Source organism: Budorcas taxicolor, chromosome 19 (assembly GCF_023091745.1).
Source record: "Budorcas taxicolor isolate Tak-1 chromosome 19, Takin1.1, whole genome shotgun sequence".
NCBI lineage: Eukaryota > Metazoa > Chordata > Mammalia > Artiodactyla > Bovidae > Budorcas > Budorcas taxicolor.
In genome coordinates this window covers 51,104,638-51,127,888 of record NC_068928.1, presented here as the reverse complement: position 1 = coordinate 51,127,888, position 23,251 = coordinate 51,104,638, and the positions used below count along the sequence as shown (strand labels likewise).

At 48.5% G+C, this 23,251-nt stretch overlaps 1 protein-coding gene across 3 annotated transcripts in view; it reads left to right on the top strand.

Moving 5' to 3' along the window:
* Positions 1-23,251, top strand: part of RPTOR (regulatory associated protein of MTOR complex 1) — a 327,706-nt gene that overhangs the window by 258,633 nt on the left and 45,822 nt on the right. For all 3 annotated transcript variants that reach the window (XM_052657407.1, XM_052657406.1, XM_052657405.1), the window contains 5 exons: positions 13,619-13,693; positions 16,618-16,683; positions 17,182-17,373; positions 17,715-17,855; positions 22,838-22,955. In XM_052657407.1, the coding sequence (XP_052513367.1) occupies positions 13,619-13,693; positions 16,618-16,683; positions 17,182-17,373; positions 17,715-17,855; positions 22,838-22,955 (592 nt within the window). The remainder of the gene's footprint in view (positions 1-13,618; positions 13,694-16,617; positions 16,684-17,181; positions 17,374-17,714; positions 17,856-22,837; positions 22,956-23,251) is intronic.

Here is a 23,251-nt window from a genome sequence, read left to right as displayed (position 1 = left end):
CAGCATCACTTCTTCCAATGAATATTCAGGGTTTATTTCCTTTAGGATTGACTGCTTGGATCTCTTTGCAGTCCAATGGACCCCCAAAAGTCTTCTCCAACACCACAGTTCAAAAGCATTGGTTCTTTGGCGCTCAGCTTTCTTTATGGTCCAACTCTTACATCCGTACACGATTACTGGAAAAGTTCATAGTTTTGACTAGACAGACTTTGTTGGCAAAGTAATGTCTCAGCTTTTTAATATGCTGTCTAGGTTGGTCATAGCTTTTCTTCCAAGGAGCAAGGGTCTTTCAGTTTCTTGGCTGCAGTCACCATATGCAGTGATTTTGGAGCCCCCCAAAATAAAGTCTGTCACTGTTTCCATTGTTTCCCCATCTATTTGCCGTGAAATGATGGGACCAGATGCCATAATCTTAGTTTTTTGAATGTTGAGGTTTAAGCCAACTTTTTCACTCTCCTCTTTCACTTTCATCAAGAGGCTGTTTACTTCCTCTTTTCTTTTCTGCCATAAGGATGGTGTCTTCTGCATATCTGAGGTTATTGATATTTCCCCCAGCAACCTTGATTTCAACTTGTGCTTCATCCAGCCTGGCATTTCACATGATGTACTCTGCATATAAGTTAAATGAACAGGGTGACAATATACAGCCTTGACGTACTCATTTTCCGATTTGGAACCAGTCCAATGTTACATGTCCAGTTCTAACTGTTGCTTCTTGACCTGCATACAGATTTCTCAGGAGGCAGGTAAGGTGGTCTGGCATCTCCATCTTTTGAAGAATTTTCCACAGTTTGTTGTGATCCACACAGTCAAAGGCTTTGACATAGTCAATAAAGCAGAAGTAGATGTTTTTCTGGAACTCTTGTTTTTCTACAACCCAACGGACGTTGGCAATTTGATATCTGGTTCCTCTGCCTTTTCTGAATCCAGCTTGAACATCTGGAAGTTCACAATTCACGTACTGTTGAAGTGTGGCTTGGAGAACTTTGAGCATTACTTTGCTAGCGTGTGAGATGAATGCAATTGTGCAGTAGTTTGAACATTCTTTGGCATTGCCTTTCTTTGGGATTGGCATGAAAACTGACCTTTTCCAGTCCTGTGGCCACTGCTGAGTTTTCCAAATTTGCTGGCATATTCAGTAGCAGTGCTTTCACAGCATCATCGTTTAGGATTTTAAATAGCTCAACTGGAATTCCATCGCCTCCGCTAGCTTTGTTCGTAGTGATGCCTCCTAAGGCCCACTTGACTTCGCATTCCAGGATGTCCGGCTCTAGGTGAGTGATCACACCATCATGGTTATCTGGGTCATGAAGATCTTTTTTGTATAGTTCTTCCGTGTACTGTTGCCACCTCTTCTTGATATCCTCTGCTTCTGTTAGGTCCATACTGCTTCTGTCCTTTATCGGGCCCATCTTTGCATGAAATGTTCCCTTGGTGTCTCTAATTTTCTTGAAGAGATCTCTAGTCTTTCCCATCCTGTTGTTTTCCTCTATTTCTTTGCATTGATCACTGAGGAAGGCTTTCTTATCTCTCCTTGTTATTCTCTGGAACTCTGCATTCAGATGGGTATATCTTTCCTTTTCTTCTTTGCCTTTAGCTTCTCTTCTTTTCTCAGCTATTTGTAAGGCCTCCTCAAACAACCATTTTGCCTTTTTGCATTTCTTTTTCTTGGGGATGGTCTTGATTACTCCCTCCTGCACAATGTCACAAAGTTCTGTCCATTGTTCTTCAGGCACTTTGTCTATCAGATCTAACCCCTTGATCTGTTTGTCACTTCCACTGTATAATTGTAAGGGATTTGATTTAAGCCATACCTGAATGGTCTAGTGGTTTTCCCTATTTTATTCAATTTAAGTCTGAATTTTGCAATAAGGAGTTCATGATCTGAGCCACGGTCAGCTCCTGGTGTTGTTTTTGCTGACTGTATACAGCTTCTCCATCTTTGGCTGCAAAGAATATAATTAGTCTGATTTTGGTATTGACCATCTGGTAATCATCACCCAGATCAGAATGTGATCACATGGGCCAGAGGATCTGCTGTTCAAAACCTGCTTTCTTAATGGTCCATCGCTGAAGGCAAAGCAGCCCTTGGTCTGGTCCTTTGAGGATCTGGGGCATACACACCTCCTATGCCAGGAGTTTGTTTGTGTCCTGCCTTATTCCTAGTTTTTATGTTAATAAAATGTATTTTTATCATAATTTTAAAGAAAAGTTAATAGTAAATAGAGTTCCCATATGTCCCACACCCAATTTCTCCTCTTGTTAATACTTTACATCAACATGATACAGCTTGGTCAGAAAATGGTGACCTCCTAGATGACCCAGGTCAACAAGCACTCGCCAGAGCTGCCACTGGACAGTGTCCCCATCTCCACAGTGAGCCACATCCGCTTCCTGCCTCCTCAGAGGACCCTCCAACACTAGCAGGAAGGAAGGGATCACCTACAGTCCCCTGCCATGGATTTTCTGGGACAAAGAGTTTTTTGGTAAATAGAATTGTCGTTCAGAATGGCCTCTTCGTAGTTGTCTTCCTGGTTAAATGAGGTGGCTGCTTTTCAGAAGCCCTGGGAGTGGGTTTTACTCTGGGAGGAGAGTCAGATCCACCCTCCTGGGGTCCCTGGAGAACTGTGGGCCAGCAAAGCAGAGACCTCACCCATGTGCCAGGAGCTGAGCCTGCCTGTCCTGATGCTAGTTCAGCCCCAAGACCACCTGGGAGGAGGCCAGGCCCTGCTAGACATGCTCATTGATGACAGGTCAGGTTGCAGCTGGGTTGTCTCTCTCGGTCAGGAGGGAGGCAGTTGTTTAGATACCTGGAGTTGCCAAGAGTGAAGTGAAAAGCTGAAGGAGGGACGTAGGAGGCTGTCACCTGCCCTCCCCACGCAGGCAACTCGGCCCCACACTGGCAGATTGGACCGTGTGCTGCTGTGGAGGTGACAGATCGCCCTTTTGCAGGATGAATGGGTGCAGTGACTCAGGCTGCAAGGAACTTCCCAATGCATCAGTCTGTCGCCAAGGGCAATTCAGAGACTAGAGGGCTGCGTGATTAATTGTCAGGCTGCATTAATCACCACCTCTGCAGTACTGATTCCAGTTGGGGGTGGGCGGGTGGGCAAAGGCTGGTCAGCCAGAAAGCAGAGCCCACATGGCCAAGTCTCAAAAGTTTTATAAAAGGGCAATCATAGTTTGTGTGGAGCCTGAAATCAAGGCTGGGTTGATTGGCCCAGAAAGCACCAGCTCAGGCACCTTTCTTGCCCAGTACTCCTGGGCATGTTCTTTGCACCTGGCAGTGACCCGGGTTCCAGGGTCAGGGACAGGCTGGACCTCGGCAGCACTGATCCAGGGAGGTTTGTTCCCTCGTTGTTTCATGGGGCAGCAGCTAGTGGATGTGACGGGCACACGGTTAGGAACTGGCCTACTTCTTGGTACACGTATCAGTTCATTTATGCAGTCAGCAAACACTCACTGGGCCTCTGGTAGAAAGGCTGCATTGTGGGTCCTTGTCCTCAAAGAGCTGGAAGTCTAGCAGAGAAGGTAGAAGGTGCAAAGAGCTAACCCAAAGGCAGCGACTCAAATTGGGATCAAAGAGGAAGGCGGGAGGGATGGCTGGGGAGGGAGGGCACTCTGCCTCCAGTGGGAGGTGAGGGTGCCGTGAGCCGAGATGCGCACACACGAAGGCAGTAACAGCAAAGACAATCCAGTGTGCAAGAGCTCCTGTCTAGGGGAGGAGGCTCTTGGGGGGGGCTTCTTTAGAAACACTGCTCAGTCCTGCTACCGCTGAGTCTGGCACCAGGCAGGGGACCTTGTATGATGTGGCTCAGTGTGACCCTGAGGGATGGTGGTTTTAGGGCCTGGCAGGGATGATATTATTACTAGATCTATGCTACAGAAATATATCAGATGGTTTAAATGAGTCCTAGGAATCGCAGCTGAGTTCTGGGCAATGGGGTGCAGCCCAGCAGCAAGGTCCCTCCAGCGTGGAGGCAGCTCATTAGGCCTTGACCAAAATCAGCCCAGAGCAGAGCTGGAGGTCCCAGGGCTGGTGTGTGGGTGCACAGGAACCAACTGACTCTCTGATAGGCTTAAGCAGGTAGAGAATTGAATGGCGAGGTTGTTAGCCAACACTGTCTCTATTGGTTAATACAATTAGACAAGAGAAAGAGACTAAAGACGTAAAAATTACAAAGGTAGAAGCAAAACCATTAGAGTTTGCAAATGATATGATTATGTGCCTAGAAAGCCCAATGGAATAAATTAAATTGGACTAATGAGAGAACTTAGTGAGGTTAAAGACTTTAATACACAGAAATCAAAAGAAGCAACCAGTTAGAAGATAAATGCAAGGAAAAAAGATATATGCACCCCATTTATAAAAGAAACCTAAAACTGGAAATAAACTTGACCTGAAACGTGAAAATCCTCTGTGAAGAAAACTTTAAGCATTCCTGTGAGTTCCCTGGCAGTCCAGTGGTTAGGGTGCCAGGCTTCCACTGCAGAAGGCATGGGTCTGATCCCTAGTCAGAGAACTAAGATTCTGCATGCCACCCACGAAGAGCAGCCAAAAAAAAAAAAATCCTGAAGAACACAAGAATCAACTTGAACAAGTGAAAGCATCCCTGTTCACTTACAGAAGGATTCATCATCATAAATATATCAGTGTTCCCTGAATTAATTTAAACTTTAATAGATTCCCTCCAAAATCACCAGCAGGCTTTTCTATCTGAAACTAGACATTTTCTAAACTTCCTGTGGAGAAATAAATAGAAATAGCCAGGGAAATTATGTGTAGGAAGAGTAATGATGGGGAATCAATCCTACATATCTCAAAACTAACTCTGAAGGTTCAGTCATAAAGAGCATTGTGGAGCTGGATTATGGACAAACTAGCCTCCTTAATATATAAAGAGCTCCTTGAAGTCAAGAAAAACACTAACAATCTAATGGTCAGTGTACGCAAACCAACAGTTCAAAGAAAGCAGAATACAAATGGCCCTTAGATTTATGAAAATGCTCAATCTTTTTCCTAATAAGTGCACAGTAATACTGCACTGAAATACCACTTTTCACTTCTCAGATTGGCAAAAAGTCAAGTATTTTACAATGTGCTCTGTTGTGAAAATACAAAATGGTAATATCTGTCAAAATTAGAGATGCATTTACCCTTTGATCTAGCAGTGTCACATTTGGGAGCACAATTTAACAGCTTTATCTGCAGATGTATGAGATAGCAGGCAGAAGTTTATCCGTGGCAGTAGCGGGTGTAATCACAAGGGACTGGTTCAGATCACAGGTCCCGGCACCACAGGAGACTGGGTATGTGAGCAGTGCTGCTCTGCAGTGGGATATTGTGCATTAGCTGGGAAGATGGAGGAGGCTCTCTGTGAGCCCGAATGGCAAGACCTCCTAGGTGAGGAAATGCAAGAGGCAGAGCCAGGTAGAGGAGGTCCTGTGCTGAAGGAGAGAGCAGTTTGGTCTGTATATTCATATTTACTTATGTTTAGTCAAGAGAATATATAAGAAACTAATAAGGTGATTAAACATAGTGGTGGAAGAGTGTCTTTTAAGCTAACATTTAATTTAATATTTATTTTCATTTTGACCCAGATGTCACATTCTCTATGTTAAGATATGATATACTGACTCCCTGTACCCCTTACAGGGACAGGAGATGGAAAAAAGCTTCTCATTCTATACCTTTTGATGGCATATTGATTTTTGAACCTTTAAATACACATGGACCACAGCCTTGTGTAACTCAATGAAACTGTGAGCCATGCCATGTAGGGCCACCCAAGACCGACAGGTCATGGTGGAGAGTTCTGACAAAATGTGGTCCACTGGAGAAGGGAATGGCAAACCACTTCAGTATTCTTGCCGTGAGAACCCCATGAACAGTATGAAAAGGCAAAATGATAGGACACTGAAAGATGAACTCCCCAGGTCGGTAGGTACCCAATATGCTACTGGAGATCAGTGGAGAAATAACTCCAGAAAGAATGAAGAGACAGAGCTAAAGCAACACCACCCAGTTGTGGATGTGACTGGTGACAGAAATAAAGTCCAATCCTGTAAAGAACAGTATTGCATAGGAACCTGGAATGTGAGGTCCATGGATCAAGGTAAATTGGAAGTGGTCAAACAGGAGATGGCAAGAGTGAACATCGACATTTTAGGAATCAGTGAACTAAAATGGAATGGAATGGGTGAATTAAACTCAGATGACCATTATATTTACTACTGTGGGCCAGAATCCCTTAGAAGAAATGGAGTAACCCTCAGAGTCAACAAAGAGAGTCTGAAATGCAGTACTTGGATGCAGTCTCAAAAACGACAGGATGATCTCTGTTCATTTCCAAGGCAAACCATTCAATATCACATTAACCCAAGTCTATGCCCCAACCAGAAGCTGAAGTTGAACCGTTCTATGAAGATATACAAGACCTTTTAGAACTAACACCTAAAAAATATGCCCTTTTCATTATAGGGGACTGGAATGCAAAAGTAGGTGGTCAAGAGATACCTGGAATAACAGGCAGATTTGGCCCTGGAGTACAGAATGAAGCAGGGCAAAGGCTAATAGACTTTTGTCAAGAGAACACACTGGTCATACCAAGTATCCTCTTCCATCAACACAAGAGAAGACTCTACGCATGGACCTCACCAGATCAATACCAAAATCTGATTGATTATGTTCTTTGCAGCCAAAGATGGAGAAGCTGTATACAGTCAGCAAAAATAACACCAGGAACTGACCGTGGCTCAGATCATGAACTCCTTATTGCAAAATTCAGACTTAAATTGAATAAAGTAGGGAAAACCATTAGACCATTCAGGTATGGCTTAAATCAAATCCCTTACAATTATACAGTGAAAGTGACAAACAGATCAAGGGGTTAGATCTGATAGACAAAGTGCCTGAAGAACAATGGACAGAACTTTGTGACATTGTGCAGGAGGGAGTAATCAAGACCATCCCCAAGAAAAAGAAATGCAAAAAGGCAAAATGGTTGTTTGAGGAGGCCTTACAAATAGCTGAGAAAAGAAGAGAAGCTAAAGGCAAAGAAGAAAAGGAAAGATATACCCATCTGAATGCAGAGTTCCAGAGAATAACAAGGAGAGATAAGAAAGCCTTCCTCAGTGATCAATGCAAAGAAATAGAGGAAAACAACAGGATGGGAAAGACTAGAGATCTCTTCAAGAAAATTAGAGACACCAAGGGAACATTTCATGCAAAGATGGGCCCGATAAAGGACAGAAGCAGTATGGACCTAACAGAAGCAGAGGATATCAAGAAGAGGTGGCAACAGTACACGGAAGAACTATACAAAAAAGATCTTCATGACCCAGATAACCATGATGGTGTGATCACTCACCTAGAGCCGGACATCCTGGAATGCGAAGTCAAGTGGGCCTTAGGAGGCATCACTACGAACAAAGCTAGCGGAGGCGATGGAATTCCAGTTGAGCTATTTAAAATCCTAAACGATGATGCTGTGAAAGCACTGCTACTGAATATGCCAGCAAATTTGGAAAACTCAGCAGTGGCCACAGGACTGGAAAAGGTCAGTTTTCATGCCAATCCCAAAGAAAGGCAATGCCAAAGAATGTTCAAACTACTGCACAATTGCATTCATCTCACACGCTAGCAAAGTAATGCTCAAAGTTCTCCAAGCCACACTTCAACAGTACGTGAATTGTGAACTTCCAGATGTTCAAGCTGGATTCAGAAAAGGCAGAGGAACCAGATATCAAATTGCCAACGTCCGTTGGGTTGTAGAAAAAGCAAGAGTTCCAGAAAAACGTCTACTTCTGCTTTATTGACTATGTCAAAGCCTTTGACTGTGTGGATCACAACAAACTGTGGAAAATTCTTCAAAAGATGGAGATGCCAGACCACCTTACCTGCCTCCTGAGAAATCTGTATGCAGGTCAAGAAGCAACAGTTAGAACTGGACATGTAACATTGGACTGGTTCCAAATCGGAAAAGGAGTACGTCAAGACTGTATATTGTCACCCTGTTTATTTAGCTTACATGCAGAATACATCATGTAAAATGCCAGGCTTGATGAAGCACAAGTTGAAATCAAGGTTGCTGGAAGAAATATCAATAACGTCAAATATGCAGATAACACCACCCTTTATGGCAGAAAGTGAAGAACTACAGAGCCTCTTGATGAAAGTGAAAGAGGAGAGTGAAAAAGTTGGCTTAAACCTCAACATTCAGAAAACTAAGATTATGGCATCTGGTCCCATCATTTCATGGCAAATAGATGGGGAAACAATGGAAACAGTGACAGACTTTATTTTGGGGGGCTCCAAAATCACTGCAGATGGTGACTGCAGCCATGAAATTGAAAGACCCTTGCTCCTTGGAAGAAAAGCTATGACCAACCTAGACAGCATATTAAAAAGCTGAGACATACTTTGCCAACAAAGGTCCATCTAGTCAAAGCTGTGGTTTTTCCAGTAGTCATGTATGGGTGTGAGAGTTGGACTATAAAGAAAGCTGAGCGCCAAAAGAATTGATGCTTTTGAACTGTGGTGTTGGAGAACACTCTTGAGAGTCCCTTGGACTGCAAGGATATCTAACCAGTCAATCCTAAAGGAGATCAACCCTGAATATTCATTGGAAGGACTGATCCTGAGGCTGAAAATCCAATACTTTGGGCACCTGTTGTGAAGAACTGACTCATTGGAAAAGACCCTGATGCTGGGAAAGATTGAAGGCAGAAGAAGGGGACAGCAGAGGATGAGATGGTTGGATGGCATCACTGACTTGATGGACATGACTTTGAGTAAGCTCCAGGAGTTGGTGATGGACAGGGAAGCCTGGCGTGCTGTAGTCCGTGGAGTCACAAAGAGCCAGACACAACTGAGTGAGTGAACTGAACTGTAATACATGCACAAATTTTTGTTCTGTTTTTACCACACCACGTGGCTTGGAAGAGCTTAGTTCCCCAACTAGACATTGAATCCAGGGCAACGGCAGTGAAAACACTGAGTCCTAACCTCTGGATTTTCCAGGAAATCCCTACATTTATAAATTTAGAACACATACAAAAAAGTAGATCAGAGGCATAAAAGCATTCATGTATGTGTGATTTTCCCACTGATAACAGTTATTTCAACATTCCTGGTGTCCATTCATTCTGAAGTTTACCTTCAACACAAGAGCATCTGACATGAGAACATTTAAAGTAATAAACCATTTGTTAGAAAATGAAAACCTGTATATGTATATAAATATCTTACTGCACTTAGCAAGTGGGAAGGCCATTGTGCCAGGCCTTTGAGTTGTGCAGAAGGACATTTGTCTTTCACTGCCTGGGAGGGACTGTGCCCCTGGGTTTGAAGAACAGTGAGCTCTTGTTTGCAGTGAGCAGAACCCCCACTCTGGGATTATTTTCTCAAGCACTACTAGTTTTATGGCCACGAGCTGTGTTTAAGACTCTTGGTGTACGAACAATTCAACGTAGTCCTGCATTTGTCTGGAGACAATTCTAATGTTCTGGTGGCAGTGGGTCAGGGCTCAGTCCAGTGCTTCTGACTCTTGTGTGAACCCAGCTCACCTCTCCAGCATCCTTTCCTCATCCCAGGGAGTGAATTCTGCAACCCGAGGACAGGAAACAGGACTCCCCGCTCTGTGATTTTCTCCGTATTCACATCAGAACATGAGTGGCTGTGTCCACTGGTGACACTGCTCAGGACTGTCCTGCTGGTTGGGCCTCATTTGATGCATCGTGTCTGGTGGTCGGTTGATCTGTGCTGTTTGTGTCTTCCTGCTCCCCAGGAGACAGACATTATAATCTGCATTAAGGAGAATGAAGGTAGGGCTTCCCCCACAGCATTCTTTGCCAGAATATTCTGAGGGGGCGCACCTGCCCTTGCCCTGTGAACTTACCCTCGCAGAAGCCAGAGTCTGGGGTCTCTGGGCTCGTCCTGGTCTCTGCTGCCTCCCGAAATCAGTTTGCAGACTGCATCTTCAGCCACAGTGAACTATGTACTTGCTTCCTCTTCTCTGTTTGCTTTTCTTCTCTTCCTCCCCTCCCTCCCTTTTTCTCATATTAAAAATATAATTCCCTGATACAATGATCATGAAGGTGGTTTTCCCACTGTGAGGCTTATCCATTGCATTCCAAATGTGCTGACCCCTGCGGTTTTCCTAAATGTGGGAAAGTCGACTGCCTAATTTGTGATAGTGAGGGCCTTTTCCCTACTGAGAAGAAGGGGAAAAAATACATACATACGTACATATATATATATATATATATATATATATATATATATACACAGGTGTGCAATGGCAGGAGGACTTGCTTAGGAAAAAACCATTTCATATTCATGCTCTCCTTCGTCTCCACCCTCTTTCTATGCTGGCCTTAATATGTCAAACCTGTAGCTTGATCTGGGAGAAAACAGACATGAGAGAGGGCCCTTGAAAAGCAGCCGTGTGGAGGAGTGTGGGTCACTGGAGCCCTGCGTGTCTCAGGGGAGCTTCCCACCAGGCTGTGTGTGCAACGTGTCTCTTGCCTGCATTTCTGGGCCTTTGCAGTTTCAAGGACTGTTTTCTCTTTTAAGAAGGCACTTCGCCAAGTCAGGAGGGAGAGTGGGCAGCTGGTGACCACTGTCTCAGCATCCTGAGAAGTCAGCGCCCTGCCGATCCCCGGCTCTCCGGCCCCAGAAGTAGATACAGAGAGGGCTGGGATGGCTGATGGGGTGATTCTAAGCCAGTTCTAAAAGGACAGTTGCTGAACTCTGAGAGTGAAGGTGGACATGACCCAAAAACATTATTGTTCCCACCTGCATGGCAGCCTCTTCCAGACAGAGGTCGTTCTACACGAACAAGACCATTGCCGTTTGCTATATCGCTTCACCTACTCACATATGTGCCTCAGCTTCTGAATTAGCAGATATGACAGGGACACGTCATCATTCTGTGACGAGATATGTTTTATGAAAGTCACTGTGAATGTGTGGGCCTGGGTTTGACTTTGGCACCTCTGGTTTAAAAACAAAGGAGAGTGGCTTTGTTTTCAGGTGCCAGCGCCTTAACCCTGTCCCCAGACGCAGGCACTGTGCTGCAGGCGCCGTCTGAGTGCGCCCTCCCGGCCCCTTCTGGATGAGCCTCTGCAGACAACATCTTGCTGACACCTTTTAGCTCATTTATCCAAACCTTCATTCAAAGCGAGGCATCCCTTATGGGAATGACTTGAAAGCTGCATGCTTAGTTGGCTTCCCTGGCTCTTGGGGATTATTATCCTGCAAACCTGAGCTCCTAGCACCCCTGCTCCCTGACCACCCCCTCCATCTCGCTCAGTCTGAACTTAAACAGCTGAGTCCAGTCACCACCTTATTAGTTTATTGATGTGAGGAAAAACACCTCATTATCAGAGCACCCTGAGAAGTAGGCCAGCGTGGGAGAGAGGAGGTCAGGGCTCCAGGCTGCAGTAAAAAGCAGATTCTGTCTGCAAAATCACCCTGCCCCTGAGAGTTTCACACTGGGCGTGCCCTCAAGCCAGCAGTGCCCTGCAGAGTTAGGAAGGTTTTGCAGTGTGTAACTTTTCTCCTTTTATTCTCAGAAACTCAGATCTTAAAATTCCAGCCCTCTCTACTTCTTGAATGGCCTTTTTCCCCTAGAGTGGAGCATGCTAGGAGCTGATGGAATTCAACATCTCCCTGTGAACACGTTACCCTAAATCACCAAGCGGTTTTTCTGGGTATTGATCCAGGAAGCTCAGTGAGCAGTATGACCACATTCTGTGCGTTGCTTTCCAAGAACGAGAGCATCCATGATTTATGAGTCACATTCCTGTGTTCAGATTGCACTTCCATGTGTCAGATGTTTCATCTGATTCCACCAGTTGAGAAAAGATTTCTCAAATGTCACTGGGGTCCCACAGCTGCAAGAGGGAGAACCTGAGCATGAAGCCTGTTTCTTTGCCTCTCTTTCTCTTACTGGGCACCTCCCTGGATGTCAGTTCCTGAATGTCTGAGGCACAATTGTTTAAGTCCCTTGAAGAGCCAGCACCTGCAGAAATGCCCCCCCCCCCAGTCAGCCAGCCTGTTATAGAAGCAGGGTTTCTGATGACCCCACTGCCTCAGGGCCAGTTCCTTTCCCTAAGATTTAGATTCCTTGCTTCTTGGTACCACCTGGAGCCCCTTCTGCTCACACGCCTGTTTCCCTGTCTCCCAACTCATCCTTCATGCTCCAGATCACCTCCCCCTCCACCTTGTGGCCATGGGCTCCCACCCAGTTAGTGCATGACTTTTGATCTAGGAGTTCAGCCTGGCTCGCCTCCTCCTGGTAGCTCCACTGTGTCTCCGAGGCGCCTTGATGCAGTGTACCCCAAATCCAACTCCTTGCCCTCTCAGTCTCTAATGACACGGCCCCCATCTCTCCCGCCTCTTTAGTGGTCTCGCCAAGCAGTCAGATTTCCCGGCTTCTCCCACCCAGATCCCTCTAGAACAATCTCAAGTCTCCAGGGTCCTCCCCACCATCTCTGACCCTGCTGCACGTGGTCACCACCCCCAGTCCGGCTTTCCAGCTCACCCTCTACTGCAGCTGCCAGAGTGATTCTTCAACCTGAAGTTCAACAGTCTTCCCCCTCACATTCCTAGTGCCCTCTGGTGTCTTCAAGACCCCATCCATGAAGCAGTCAAAGCTCTCTGCCTCCTACCTTCCCTGGCCGCCTCTCCCTGGCTCCATATCCCAGCAGGATTCCCACCTGTTTTCCCACCCTCTACCCCCACTCTCACGTCTGCCCTTCCTTAATGGATGACCCCAGCTCTCCACCCCTCCCAGAGCCTCCCAAGCCCAGCGTCTCATCGTGAGCCAGAGCTGCTCAGTAGTCTCCCCAGGACTATGAGCAGGGTGTGGGTGTCTGTGTCCAGGACTGAGCCAGTGCTTGACACCTAGTGGGGCTTGAAAACTATGCTAACACATGACACAACGGTGCCTACACATGCCATGTGCCCTAAGGAGGTGGCGCGAGCTGCACACTGGCAGCCCACTTAGCCCTGAAATCAAACTTTCCATTTGGAGCTGCTCCTTTGGAGACAGGCCTCTGGGAAGCACCTGTTGGAATATAACCGTGGGATGCAAATAATTCATAATTATAGTGTTTACATAGATTTTATCAGTCTAAGCAAAGGTGTATGACAAGCTCTGGCAGGGGCTGGGGTCTGCAGAAACTGAGTGGTTTCAGGTGTTGGGCATGTCCCCGCTCAGAAGTGGGAAGAAAGGCACATGGGCCCTGGGCTGACTCAGGAGAGAGGACAGGTATGGGAGCTGCGGGACGCAGACGGCCTCCGAAGGAGCCAGCCCAGCAGCCAGGGTACCCACATCCAGCAGGTACCCAGAAGGTGCTTTCGAGGATGCCTCAGAGCCTCTGTGCTTCTGACAGTGTGTGCGATGCCAGCCCTTTCCCCACAGCCAAGGGAAAATGCATTTGTACACAGCCGTTCCAGCTATTTTTTCAGATGAAAATTGGACTTGAGAGGTGAAAATGATGAAGACATAAAATATTCATCACACATTTGTTTGTTCACACATTCTAAGAAGGAAAAGGAGCCCCTTCCTGGGAATTGCACTCACTGTTTCTCCTGTGTCTCTCCCCGCAGTCATGCCAAGCTGACCTGGTGAAGGACAATGGCCACAAGTACTTCCTCTCGGTCTTGGCAGACCCGTACATGCCAGTAAGGACCAGCATGTTACACTCTGGTGACACGTTTCCTGGGGGCTCTGGGCAAGGTTGCTCCACATAGAGGGACCTGTGGTGGGAATGGGGGCCCACTTACACTCCCAGCTCTGCCTCACTCGGACGATACCCTTTGCTTCCTGGCCGCTTTCTTAAAGTAAGTCACAGTGAACCTTGATACACAAGCAGGTTTGGTTTTGTTTACTTGAGTCCTCTTTCCGGGCACTTCTTTGCAGTGAAGTAGAATCCACTGTGCCTTGTACCCTGTCAACCAAGTTAGATCAATGAGTACTTGTACATCCATAGTACTGGCAGTTCCTTTGGCCGGTGCAGGATCTGGACCTAAGGGTAGGCTAATGCACTTTATCAATCAGGAAGGGGGTTGGGGCAGTGGAGGTGGTGGAAAAATTGAAAGTTGAAATTTGAAATATATTTTATTGTATTAAGTTGTTTAAAAATTAGTAATCCATGAATAGCATATAAAATAATTCCCAATAAATGTTTTTAAATTAATATTTATATTCTCTCTAGCTCCTGGCTTAGTAAAGAGAGTAAAATAAACACCTTAAGTATCAATAATTACTCAATATAACTTAATTTTATCAGAATGGTTAATGAAATCTAACAGCTCATTCACACAGTCATAGGTGCCTCTAGTTGTGGAAAGGAACTTTTGGGTGTAGTTTTACCCTCTCGTTGGTTTTCTAAACTAAATGACAATTTAAAAAAATTTTTTTCTAAAATCCAGGAAACATTAAAAACAGGATTGTTATAAAAGGTAAGCAAAACTGGTATGTTGCAACTGAAGTGTGGTATTTAAACGTCATCAAAGGTGGTTACATTTAGACTTTATGTGAGCATTGGAAATAATACAGCGTGAGTAAGATAGAGGCCAAACGACTGAGAGAGACATCTGAGCTGATAGACGTGCAGCAAAGTGATGGACAAAGTCAGCACCAGTGGGCCCCACTTCAGCTACAAACACACTGAAGTTTTGAGGAGCTAGCCAGATTGAAAGAAAGGAAATTAAATCTACAAATGCCAACACCTGAAGTCAGAGGGGCACAGTGGGTCATGGATGAACCTCACAGTGACCCTGGAGCTCCACAGGTGTGCAGCCCCAAGTCTGCACAAAAACAGGCCTGTGGAGCAAGCCGCCCACTCACTGGACGAGGACAAGAAGAGCTAATCCAGTCCATCCACGTCTGGGCAGAAAGTCAGGAAAAGCCTCTGTAAGAAATGGAAATTCCCCATGTGGGAGGAACCACCAGCCAAGTGAGGAACGTGAAATCTCCAGGGCCTGCCTGGAAGCAGCGAAGGCTGAACCTTCTCTGCAGGGCACCTGTCTGTGTACCTTCACAGCCAGGGTACCAAGACTCATGCCAGGAGCACCACTCTGCTCCTAACCCAGGTTCAGGTGACGTAAGCAGAGGTGGCACAAAGGAGGGTTGGCTCCCAGAGAACTGAAACTAATAGAGTTCTCTGGAAAAAGAGTGAAGAGCATTACAAATAAGTATGTTTAAGATAACTGAATAAACAATTTGTTTTAATTGTGTCCAAAAATAAACCCTGATGTTTTTTCCCTCAGAAGTACTTTCTTGCCTGTTGTAAGAGATCAGTGTATTCTGTCCTTTTTACTCCTTCTCAAAAAATGACCAACTAGGGTCTTTTAATAAATAGGCAGATTTTGGAGGGGGAAAAAAGAACCTGTAATGGAATATAGTCATTAGAAGCTCCATAGGCGAATTAAACAGCAGAATTGACACAACCAGTAAAGAAGTCTGTGGAGAATTCATGTGGGAGGAAGCAAAGAGAAGATATGACGGAGGTTCTGAGAGGGGCTGAGCAGGCTAGCTGCATTTGACAAAGGCCAGAGGGAGACGAGGGGACGCACAGTTTAGTGGAGAACTTTCCAGAATTGAAGAAGAAATGAGTTTTCAGGTTTATAAAGCACAGTGAGTCTTGAGAGGGTTCAATAAAAACAAATCCACACAAAGACTCGTCATAATGAAAGTAGAGAATGTCAAAGGCAAGAGTAAAAATCTCTAAAGTAACCAGGACGTAAAGGAAGATTGTTGCAAAGATGTGGACAGCAGTCACCACAGTAACAGATGGAAGGCAGAGAAGGGGCCCTCAAAACACAAGGGAAACTGTCGCCCGGGGACCCTGTGTCCCCACGAGTGTCAGTTTGGGAGAGGGCAAAGCCAGCACATCTGAGGACCAGCGGCTTCTCAGGCAGTCAGGAGGCCCGCACTTCAGGAGGAGATGGAGCCCAGAAGTCAATAAGAAGCATCAGAAAGCAGACATTGGCATACATGCCATGTATGTAAGTCAGCATCGGCTCTAAGAATAAGTAAGAGCAGTCATGCTTGAAGGACTGAAACCAGAGGAGGAATACTGGGAATCCAAGGCAGATACAGAGAATGACTAACTTTAGACTTTGCTGCAGGTTAAAAACACAAGGTACCACAGATAGTTAAAAATAGACTGATGTCTGAGTCAGTAGAAGCACAGAGGAGAGGAGAAAATGAGAATCGATCTGCCCACTAGAAGACCAGAAAGAAGGGAAAATGAAGTCAAGTAGAGACTGTGGTCAATCATTTTATGACCAGTGTGCTTGACCCCGATGGTCTACTTCCATAGGTGTGGGCAGGACGGGGCCTCTGATGGAGCAGCATCACCCATCGTGCAGCATCAGATGGTGGGGACCCATCTGTCCTCCATGAGGCCAACCCAGAGCCATGAGACACTCTTTAAAGCACAATTCCTTTTTTGAGACTCAAAAGACAACAAAGCTGGCTCTCGTTACTTTTAACTACACACCAGGCTCGTCATAAAGATCCTGAAAGGATAACTCTAATGCGTGAGGGTGATGAGTTTCTGCCACAAAGTGCGAACTAGCCGGTGACTTCTGTTTTCCAGGCTGAGCACCGGACCATGACGGCCTTCATTCTGGCTGTAATTGTCAACAGCTATAACACGGGGCAGGTGAGTGTCACGCTCCTTCCCCACCCCTGCAGGGCCTGCCTGTGGGTTGCAGATGCACAGCTGCAAGCTCTAGGATTTGGAGGCCAGAGGAACTGTCCTGAATGTGTGTCTGATGAAACAGTGACCTCAGAAGCGGGGGAGAGGTTGGGGATCACACCAGCCCTGGGGGATCCATAGGAGGAGTGGGGGTCCAGACCCTTTGTTTAGCCCCAGGTGAATTGAAATTGGTGGGATTTAAAATGAGGAAAATTGAAGAATGTCCCAGCCGTCCAGTGGTTAAGAATCAGAGCTTCCTCTGCAGGGTACATGGGTTCAATCCATGGTCCAGGAACTAAGATCCCACATTGTGCAGCACAGAAAAAAAAGGAAAATTGAACACATCTTGCAAAGTGATTAAGCAAGGTTTCCCTGAGAAACCTGGGGGGCTAGGGCCAGCCCAGGACCCCGCCCCAGTCAATGGTCAATGGGTGATGCCCTGTGTTGCCTGCCTTCTCGCAGGAAGCCTGCCTCCAGGGAAACCTGATCGCCATCTGCCTGGAGCAGCTCAACGACCCCCACCCCCTGCTGCGCCAGTGGGTGGCCATCTGCCTGGGCCGCATCTGGCAGAACTTTGACTCGGCCCGGTGGTGCGGGGTGCGGGACAGCGCCCACGAGAAGCTCTGCAGCCTCCTCTCCGACCCCATCCCTGAGGTGAGTCTGTAACCCCGCCACTGCAGGCTGAGTAAGGCCAAGGTGCACCTGGGGACCACACCCCCTGAGTGCCCTGCCCGCCCCAACCCCGTGGGTTCCTTGGCCCCTGGCTTGGTCTCTGATGCCTGCCTGGCTTTGTCTGATGCCTGCACACAGCCTGTCACCTGACCCTCGGGTGGGGCTGCCACTAGCCTCTTGTTTCCCTGCTCTGCTTGTCTACACAAGTGGAGCTAGGCTGAGAGGACCATAGACGGGACTGAGCTGCATCTAGTAGGCTCCAGGGCCCCCAGCCAGAGCCACACAGCCGGCTACGGAGTGACTGGCCCCTGTCCCGCCCACAGGTGCGCTGCGCAGCCGTCTTTGCCCTCGGCACGTTTGTGGGCAACTCTGCAGAGAGGACAGACCACTCCACCACCATCGACCACAACGTGGCCATGATGCTGGCCCAGCTCATCAATGACGGCAGCCCTGTGGTCCGGAAGGTGCGTGGCCCCCACCCCCAGGCAGCGCTAGGCGCCTCCAGGCCGGGCTCCCTTGACGCCCAGGTCGAGCCATGACCCTGACCTGACCGCAGCTTCGAGTGCTCAGTCCGCCCCCGGCGCGCATCCTGCCGAGAGCCGACTTTAAATGTTTGTTTAATTCTCTCCAAAATGCGTTTCTTCACCAGATACTCGTGTGTTTGCTTCATTTAAAGGCATTTAACAGGCTGCGTCTCCTGGCAGCTTGTATAATAGGCTCCTTCCTGCCTGGGAGCAACACATACACACATCACGGAGATTCAAAAGAGCAGTAGCCACCCACAGACAGACGGAAAGGTTTGTGTAGTGTATTCCCCTCCCCGCCCCCATGTTTGTCAGCGACTGAACGGAACAGTTCTTTGCAGTTGAAACTTTGACTTCTGTTTCAATGTAGAAGGGCCATGATCTCCATCCAAGACCTCACCCCCCATCAAAAGTTGGCTCAGAACAGATCAACCCTCTCCTTCCCACAGCCAAAAAGGCCCATGGGGGTACCCCACTATCTGTTGGCCACATTTCAAAGTGGCCTTGGAGGCCCACCCTGGAAGCAGAGACTTCTCTAGGACCAGGAGGGCAGTGCCATCCTGTGTGTGACCCTGAGTCACCTCTCATCACCTACAGGTGCTGGGCTACTTCTCGGCATGTCTGACATCCCTGTGTCAGGGAAGGGAGGCTGGGTTTCTCAGAGGTAGGGGTGGTTTGGAGGGTGTCTGTTTGGAGAGCAAACCTCCACTGACTTAGTGGCGGGAACGTTGTCGGGGCAAGTTCAGGTCAGCCAGGAAGGACTCATTCCATCTTGAGTTCCCTCAGAGAGCCATGAACCCAGTTACTAATAGGCCAGGTCATCTAGAGAAGTGTTAGCAACGTGGAATGATCCTCCAGGTGCCTTTTCATGTTTTTATTTTGGTTTCTCATCATTAGCATCTGTCTGAAGCTGACTTCCTTGAGTCAGAGTCTTCTTTTTCCCAAGTCAGACTGCCTGTATGTGATCAAAGCAGCGGTTCAGCAGTATCCTTAATTGTCTGTTAAGATTCCTTTTAAAGAAAGGAACTCTGTTTTTCAGTTCTTTCCCAAAAAAACTTTAAAAGGATGTTAATAAAAATAGGAAGAATGTCCATCTGAGTCTCCAGTATCAGGAGAATGTTCTCCAGGTCATCAGGAACACAGAGACTGACCACTCAAGCATGTCCTGGTGACTTGACGTGGCCCCTGGCTCCTTTCCCGGCCTCACTCTACTTGCCATCCTTCCCCGGACCTGGGATGCTCAGGTGTAGCCAGGTCATTCCTGTGGGCACTTGGGGTTGGCCTTGCCTGGGCCTGCAGACATAGGTGCTAAGAAGGGCTCTGCCTTCGCCCATCCAGCACTTGAGTTGAGCTCACAGCTGCCTCAGCACACCAGGCTCAGTGCATGGAGCAGCAGTCACCCACCTTCAAGAGATACAGGGTACAAGTGCAAAGGCAGGCACAGAACCAGCAATTGTGCTAAAGCCTCATAAGTGAGCCACACCCTAGAGACCAGGCCAGGTCAGGGGTGCTGGCCCATAGTTGGAGGAGGGGAGCCTGCGCCTAGGTTGTGAGGGACAAGGGACTGGGAGAGCGAGTGTGGCAGGAGTGTGTGCAAAGGGCCGGGCACATGAAAGGCCATAGTGTGTCCAGGGCTGCCATCCTGTGCGCTAGAGCACAGAGCATCCTCGGCACCCCAGCTGCTGTGTTGCAGCTCCGCACCGTCACTGCCTTCAGGGCTTTTTCTCTTTGGGAGATGGACAGAGTGCAGGCCTGTTAAATAAGGGGGCTGCATTTGCTCTGGAAACATGGGTGACCCGGAGGTTCAGGGAGACGGGCCCATGGGTGGGAGAGAGGATCCAGGCTTTAATAGGGTGAGTGACACTGGCTCAGAGGCTGAGCCCTCATTCTCATCACAGCCGTAACCCTAATGCTTTTGGCAGCTTGCCTTTCCCATCTTTGTCCAGAGCATGTGGTGATAGTCATGGCACGATGCACTCTGAGGGGACACAGGCCCAGCCTGCTGGCCCAGGAGACCCAGAGCCAGGGCACCTGAGGGTCGGAACAAGACTCTGCCTAGAGCACTGCACTCCACGAGCTGACCTGAGCTTAGGTGTGAGAAGTCCCAGCTGTAACCAACTGCTGCTGTCTCTAGCTTGTGGCAATACAAGACGTGTCAGGATATCATGGCGGGGCTTTGTAAAGTCACACATCTGCAACGTAAAACACTTGCCCTGTTGACTTCTGAACGATGAAAGCATCCTTTTCTGGAGGAGGCAGTCATGGCAGAGAGGGAAGATTTTTGCTTATTGACCTCTTTAATGAGCTTACTTGATAAAATCAAGAGTCAGCAAGTTCACCCAAATTATTTTGAACTTGAACTTGAACTTGTGCGGGAATTATATGATGGCAGATTGCCCAGTTAGCAAGCTGCCCACACCTCATCAAGAAGGGCCAGGCCCCAGGGTGGGGGGAGGGGGGAGGGGGAGGTTTGTGACCACCCCACTGTCACCCTGCTTTTCTCAAGGGCTGACCAGTCCAGCCCTGTGACCCTTGCCTGCAGCTAACTGGATGCTGTCCACCTTAGCAAAGAAAGCAGGACACGACACATTGCATCCATTTTCTCTAGTTTGCATTTATTTAGTAACCACAGACCCACAGAGGAACAGTTCCTGGCGTCCACCTCCCTTCACACAGGTCTGACTCCAACCGAACCTGATGAATGGCATCAGAGGGTGTTTCCTATCAATGCTCAGAACATCTCTGGTGGCAGAGATGGGACGGCCGAGCCACCTGGACTGGAGTGCCTTCTCTCACAGGAGAGCCCAGAGGCCGTCTGGACAGAGCAGACAGGCTCCCTTTCCCGCAGCGCTGCCCTGGCCTCCTGGGAGCTGAGCTTGATACTTGGTGGCCGTGGGCCGAAAACAGATGTCAGCCAGGAATTCACTGTTGGAAACATGGAGCAGGGGCAGCCCTGGGGGACCACCCAGGAAGACATGTGATCCAGCCTTCCGGGCCACCACAGGAGGAGCATTAGCTGACTCCCCTCGGGCCGTGTATGTAACCAGGCGTGATGTCCCTGAATCCTGAAGGCAAGTCACCGAAACAGTCGAACCATTCGTTAAAGATTATGCTGTGTCGAAGGGAAGAGGCTTCACTCCGTCAGCAGATACTTGTTAAGCGCCACCTGTGGGCCAGGCCCTAGGTCACCAGACCTCCAGAACTTGCACTTGGATATGGTGCAGGGTGGAAACTTCCAGAACTTGAACTTAGAGACAAGAGTGAAGGTAGAGAGCAGGGATCACTGGCGAAGGTGGAGGCCTCCCCAGGCCGAGCAGACAGCAGGTGCCAAGGCACGGAGCAGGAGGCCTGCTTGCTCCCAGTGTGAGCAGGAGGCTGGAGTGTGGAGGTGGCGGGACCGCTCTGCTGGGCAACGGGCTGAGGCTGCTGGCTGGAGGGGCCCGGGTCACTGTGCTGGTATGCCTCCAAGGTCTGAGAACAACTCAAGCCTTCCACCAACCTCTCTCTGGCCAGACCTGCCTGAAGACCTCTGAGGGCTGGAGCCCACAGCCACCACCCAGCAGGAGGAGTTTGACCAGCCCTCACAGCTTTCCCCAGACCAAACAGTCCAAGACCTAGAAATCTGCTTCCGGTCCAGCTGAGATGTTTTCACTACTTCAGAGTAAAGGGAAAACCTGTGTCTTCTGAAGACAGTTCAGGCTTCTTCCTGAAGTAGGAAATGGCAACTTGGCCTGTATTCTTGCCTGGAAAATTCCATGAACAAGGGAGCCTGGTGGGCTACAGTCTGTGGGGTCGCAAAGAGTCAGACACCAGCGAGCACACATGTGGGCAGGCTGCCTCTTCACTGGGAGGGGCCGGTGGGCAACCCCTCAACAGCCTGTTACCCAGCACTGTTAGACTCAGGGACAGGCTGGTTGGGTGGCAGGATCGGCAGAGAGAGACATGGGTCAGGATGATTCAAGGGTCTCACTGAAGCCACCAGAGGGCACAAGCCAAGCGTCCCTGGCAGGGGCTGAATGGAAAGGGGTGGGTGGCAGGCCCTGGGCAGGTCAAGTTGGGTTTTTAGAGTGCTCAGTGGGCATGCAGGTCAGCAGTTGGAAGGACCAGCCTGGGTCTCAGAGACAGGATCAGAGAGGTGGGTTTGGGAGTAAAACCCACACACACGCCACGGAGGCCAAGGAGTATGTAAGGGTGAGGTAGGAGAGAAGTGGGGGGTCTGCCTAGCTTGTTGACACCTCAGCACAGCTCTCCTGGCCCTGGCCATCTGAGGGATTCACAGAACAATAAGGGGCTCTCAGACTTTGGCCATCTGTTAAGTATTTTTCTAAAAAGTAAAATAAAGTTGTGGGAACCATTTGAATAGTGATAGTAAAAGTAGTACAAACCTACATTCAGGTTTATTTCCCGTGATTTTTAGGATCTCCAGGTCATCGGGTCCCAAAAGAGATCAGGTGTGTCCTTCCCTTGGACTGAGGCATCTGGGCCTGAAGTCATGTAGAACTTTCCTGTTGCCTTTTGGGGACTGGAAACCAGTGTGTCCTGCTTTAATGCCCAGAGCTCTCCGTGGTGGTGACCATAGGAGGCCCTAAGGGCTCTTCCCTGTCCCACTCTGGGGTTTCTTCCCCCTGTCCTGCCGCTCACACCCAGCGGTCAGCAGTCTCTCCTCCAGGTGTCCAGGGCGTCCCTCAGAGGCCCTCATCTTCACCTCACTGCTTGTTCAGAGGTTTCTGCCCACACCAGACACTCGAGGGTGCTGTATTGAGGGGCCAGCCCCTGTCTCAGCACCAAGTGCTGTCTGTCCGCCACCCCACCCCCGCCTTTTCTCCTTGGTGGCTCGAGTGCTCAGTGCCAGCATGCACGTCTCACTGCTGAGTTCTCTCCCCGCCCCAAGTCAGTGTCGCTGTCTCTTCTCCTCCCGGCAGGAGCTGGTGGTGGCTCTGAGTCACCTTGTCGTTCAGTATGAAAGTAATTTCTGCACCGTGGCCCTGCAGTTCATGGAAGAGGAGAAGAACTACCCACTGCCCTCTCCAGCCACCACAGGTAGGACCACCGCAGGTACGGTGCTGAGGTGGAGGCTATGCAACTCGCTGGCCCAGGGACCCCGGTCTGAGCTGTCAGCAGGCCCCTCGTTCTGTGGGGTCCTGAGCCCACGTGTCAAGTCCTGGCCACACAGATATCTGCAGTTCTTGTCTTCTCAGAAGACTAGAAAGGGCAAGAAAGGGCCTCCTTGACCCCCTGGTTTCTTTCCTTGTTACTTTTTTTGGAAATCAAGTCACAGAAACCTCGAAGGGTAGGAGGTGCTGCCTCAGGGACTGGAGGTCACACTTTCTTCTTGT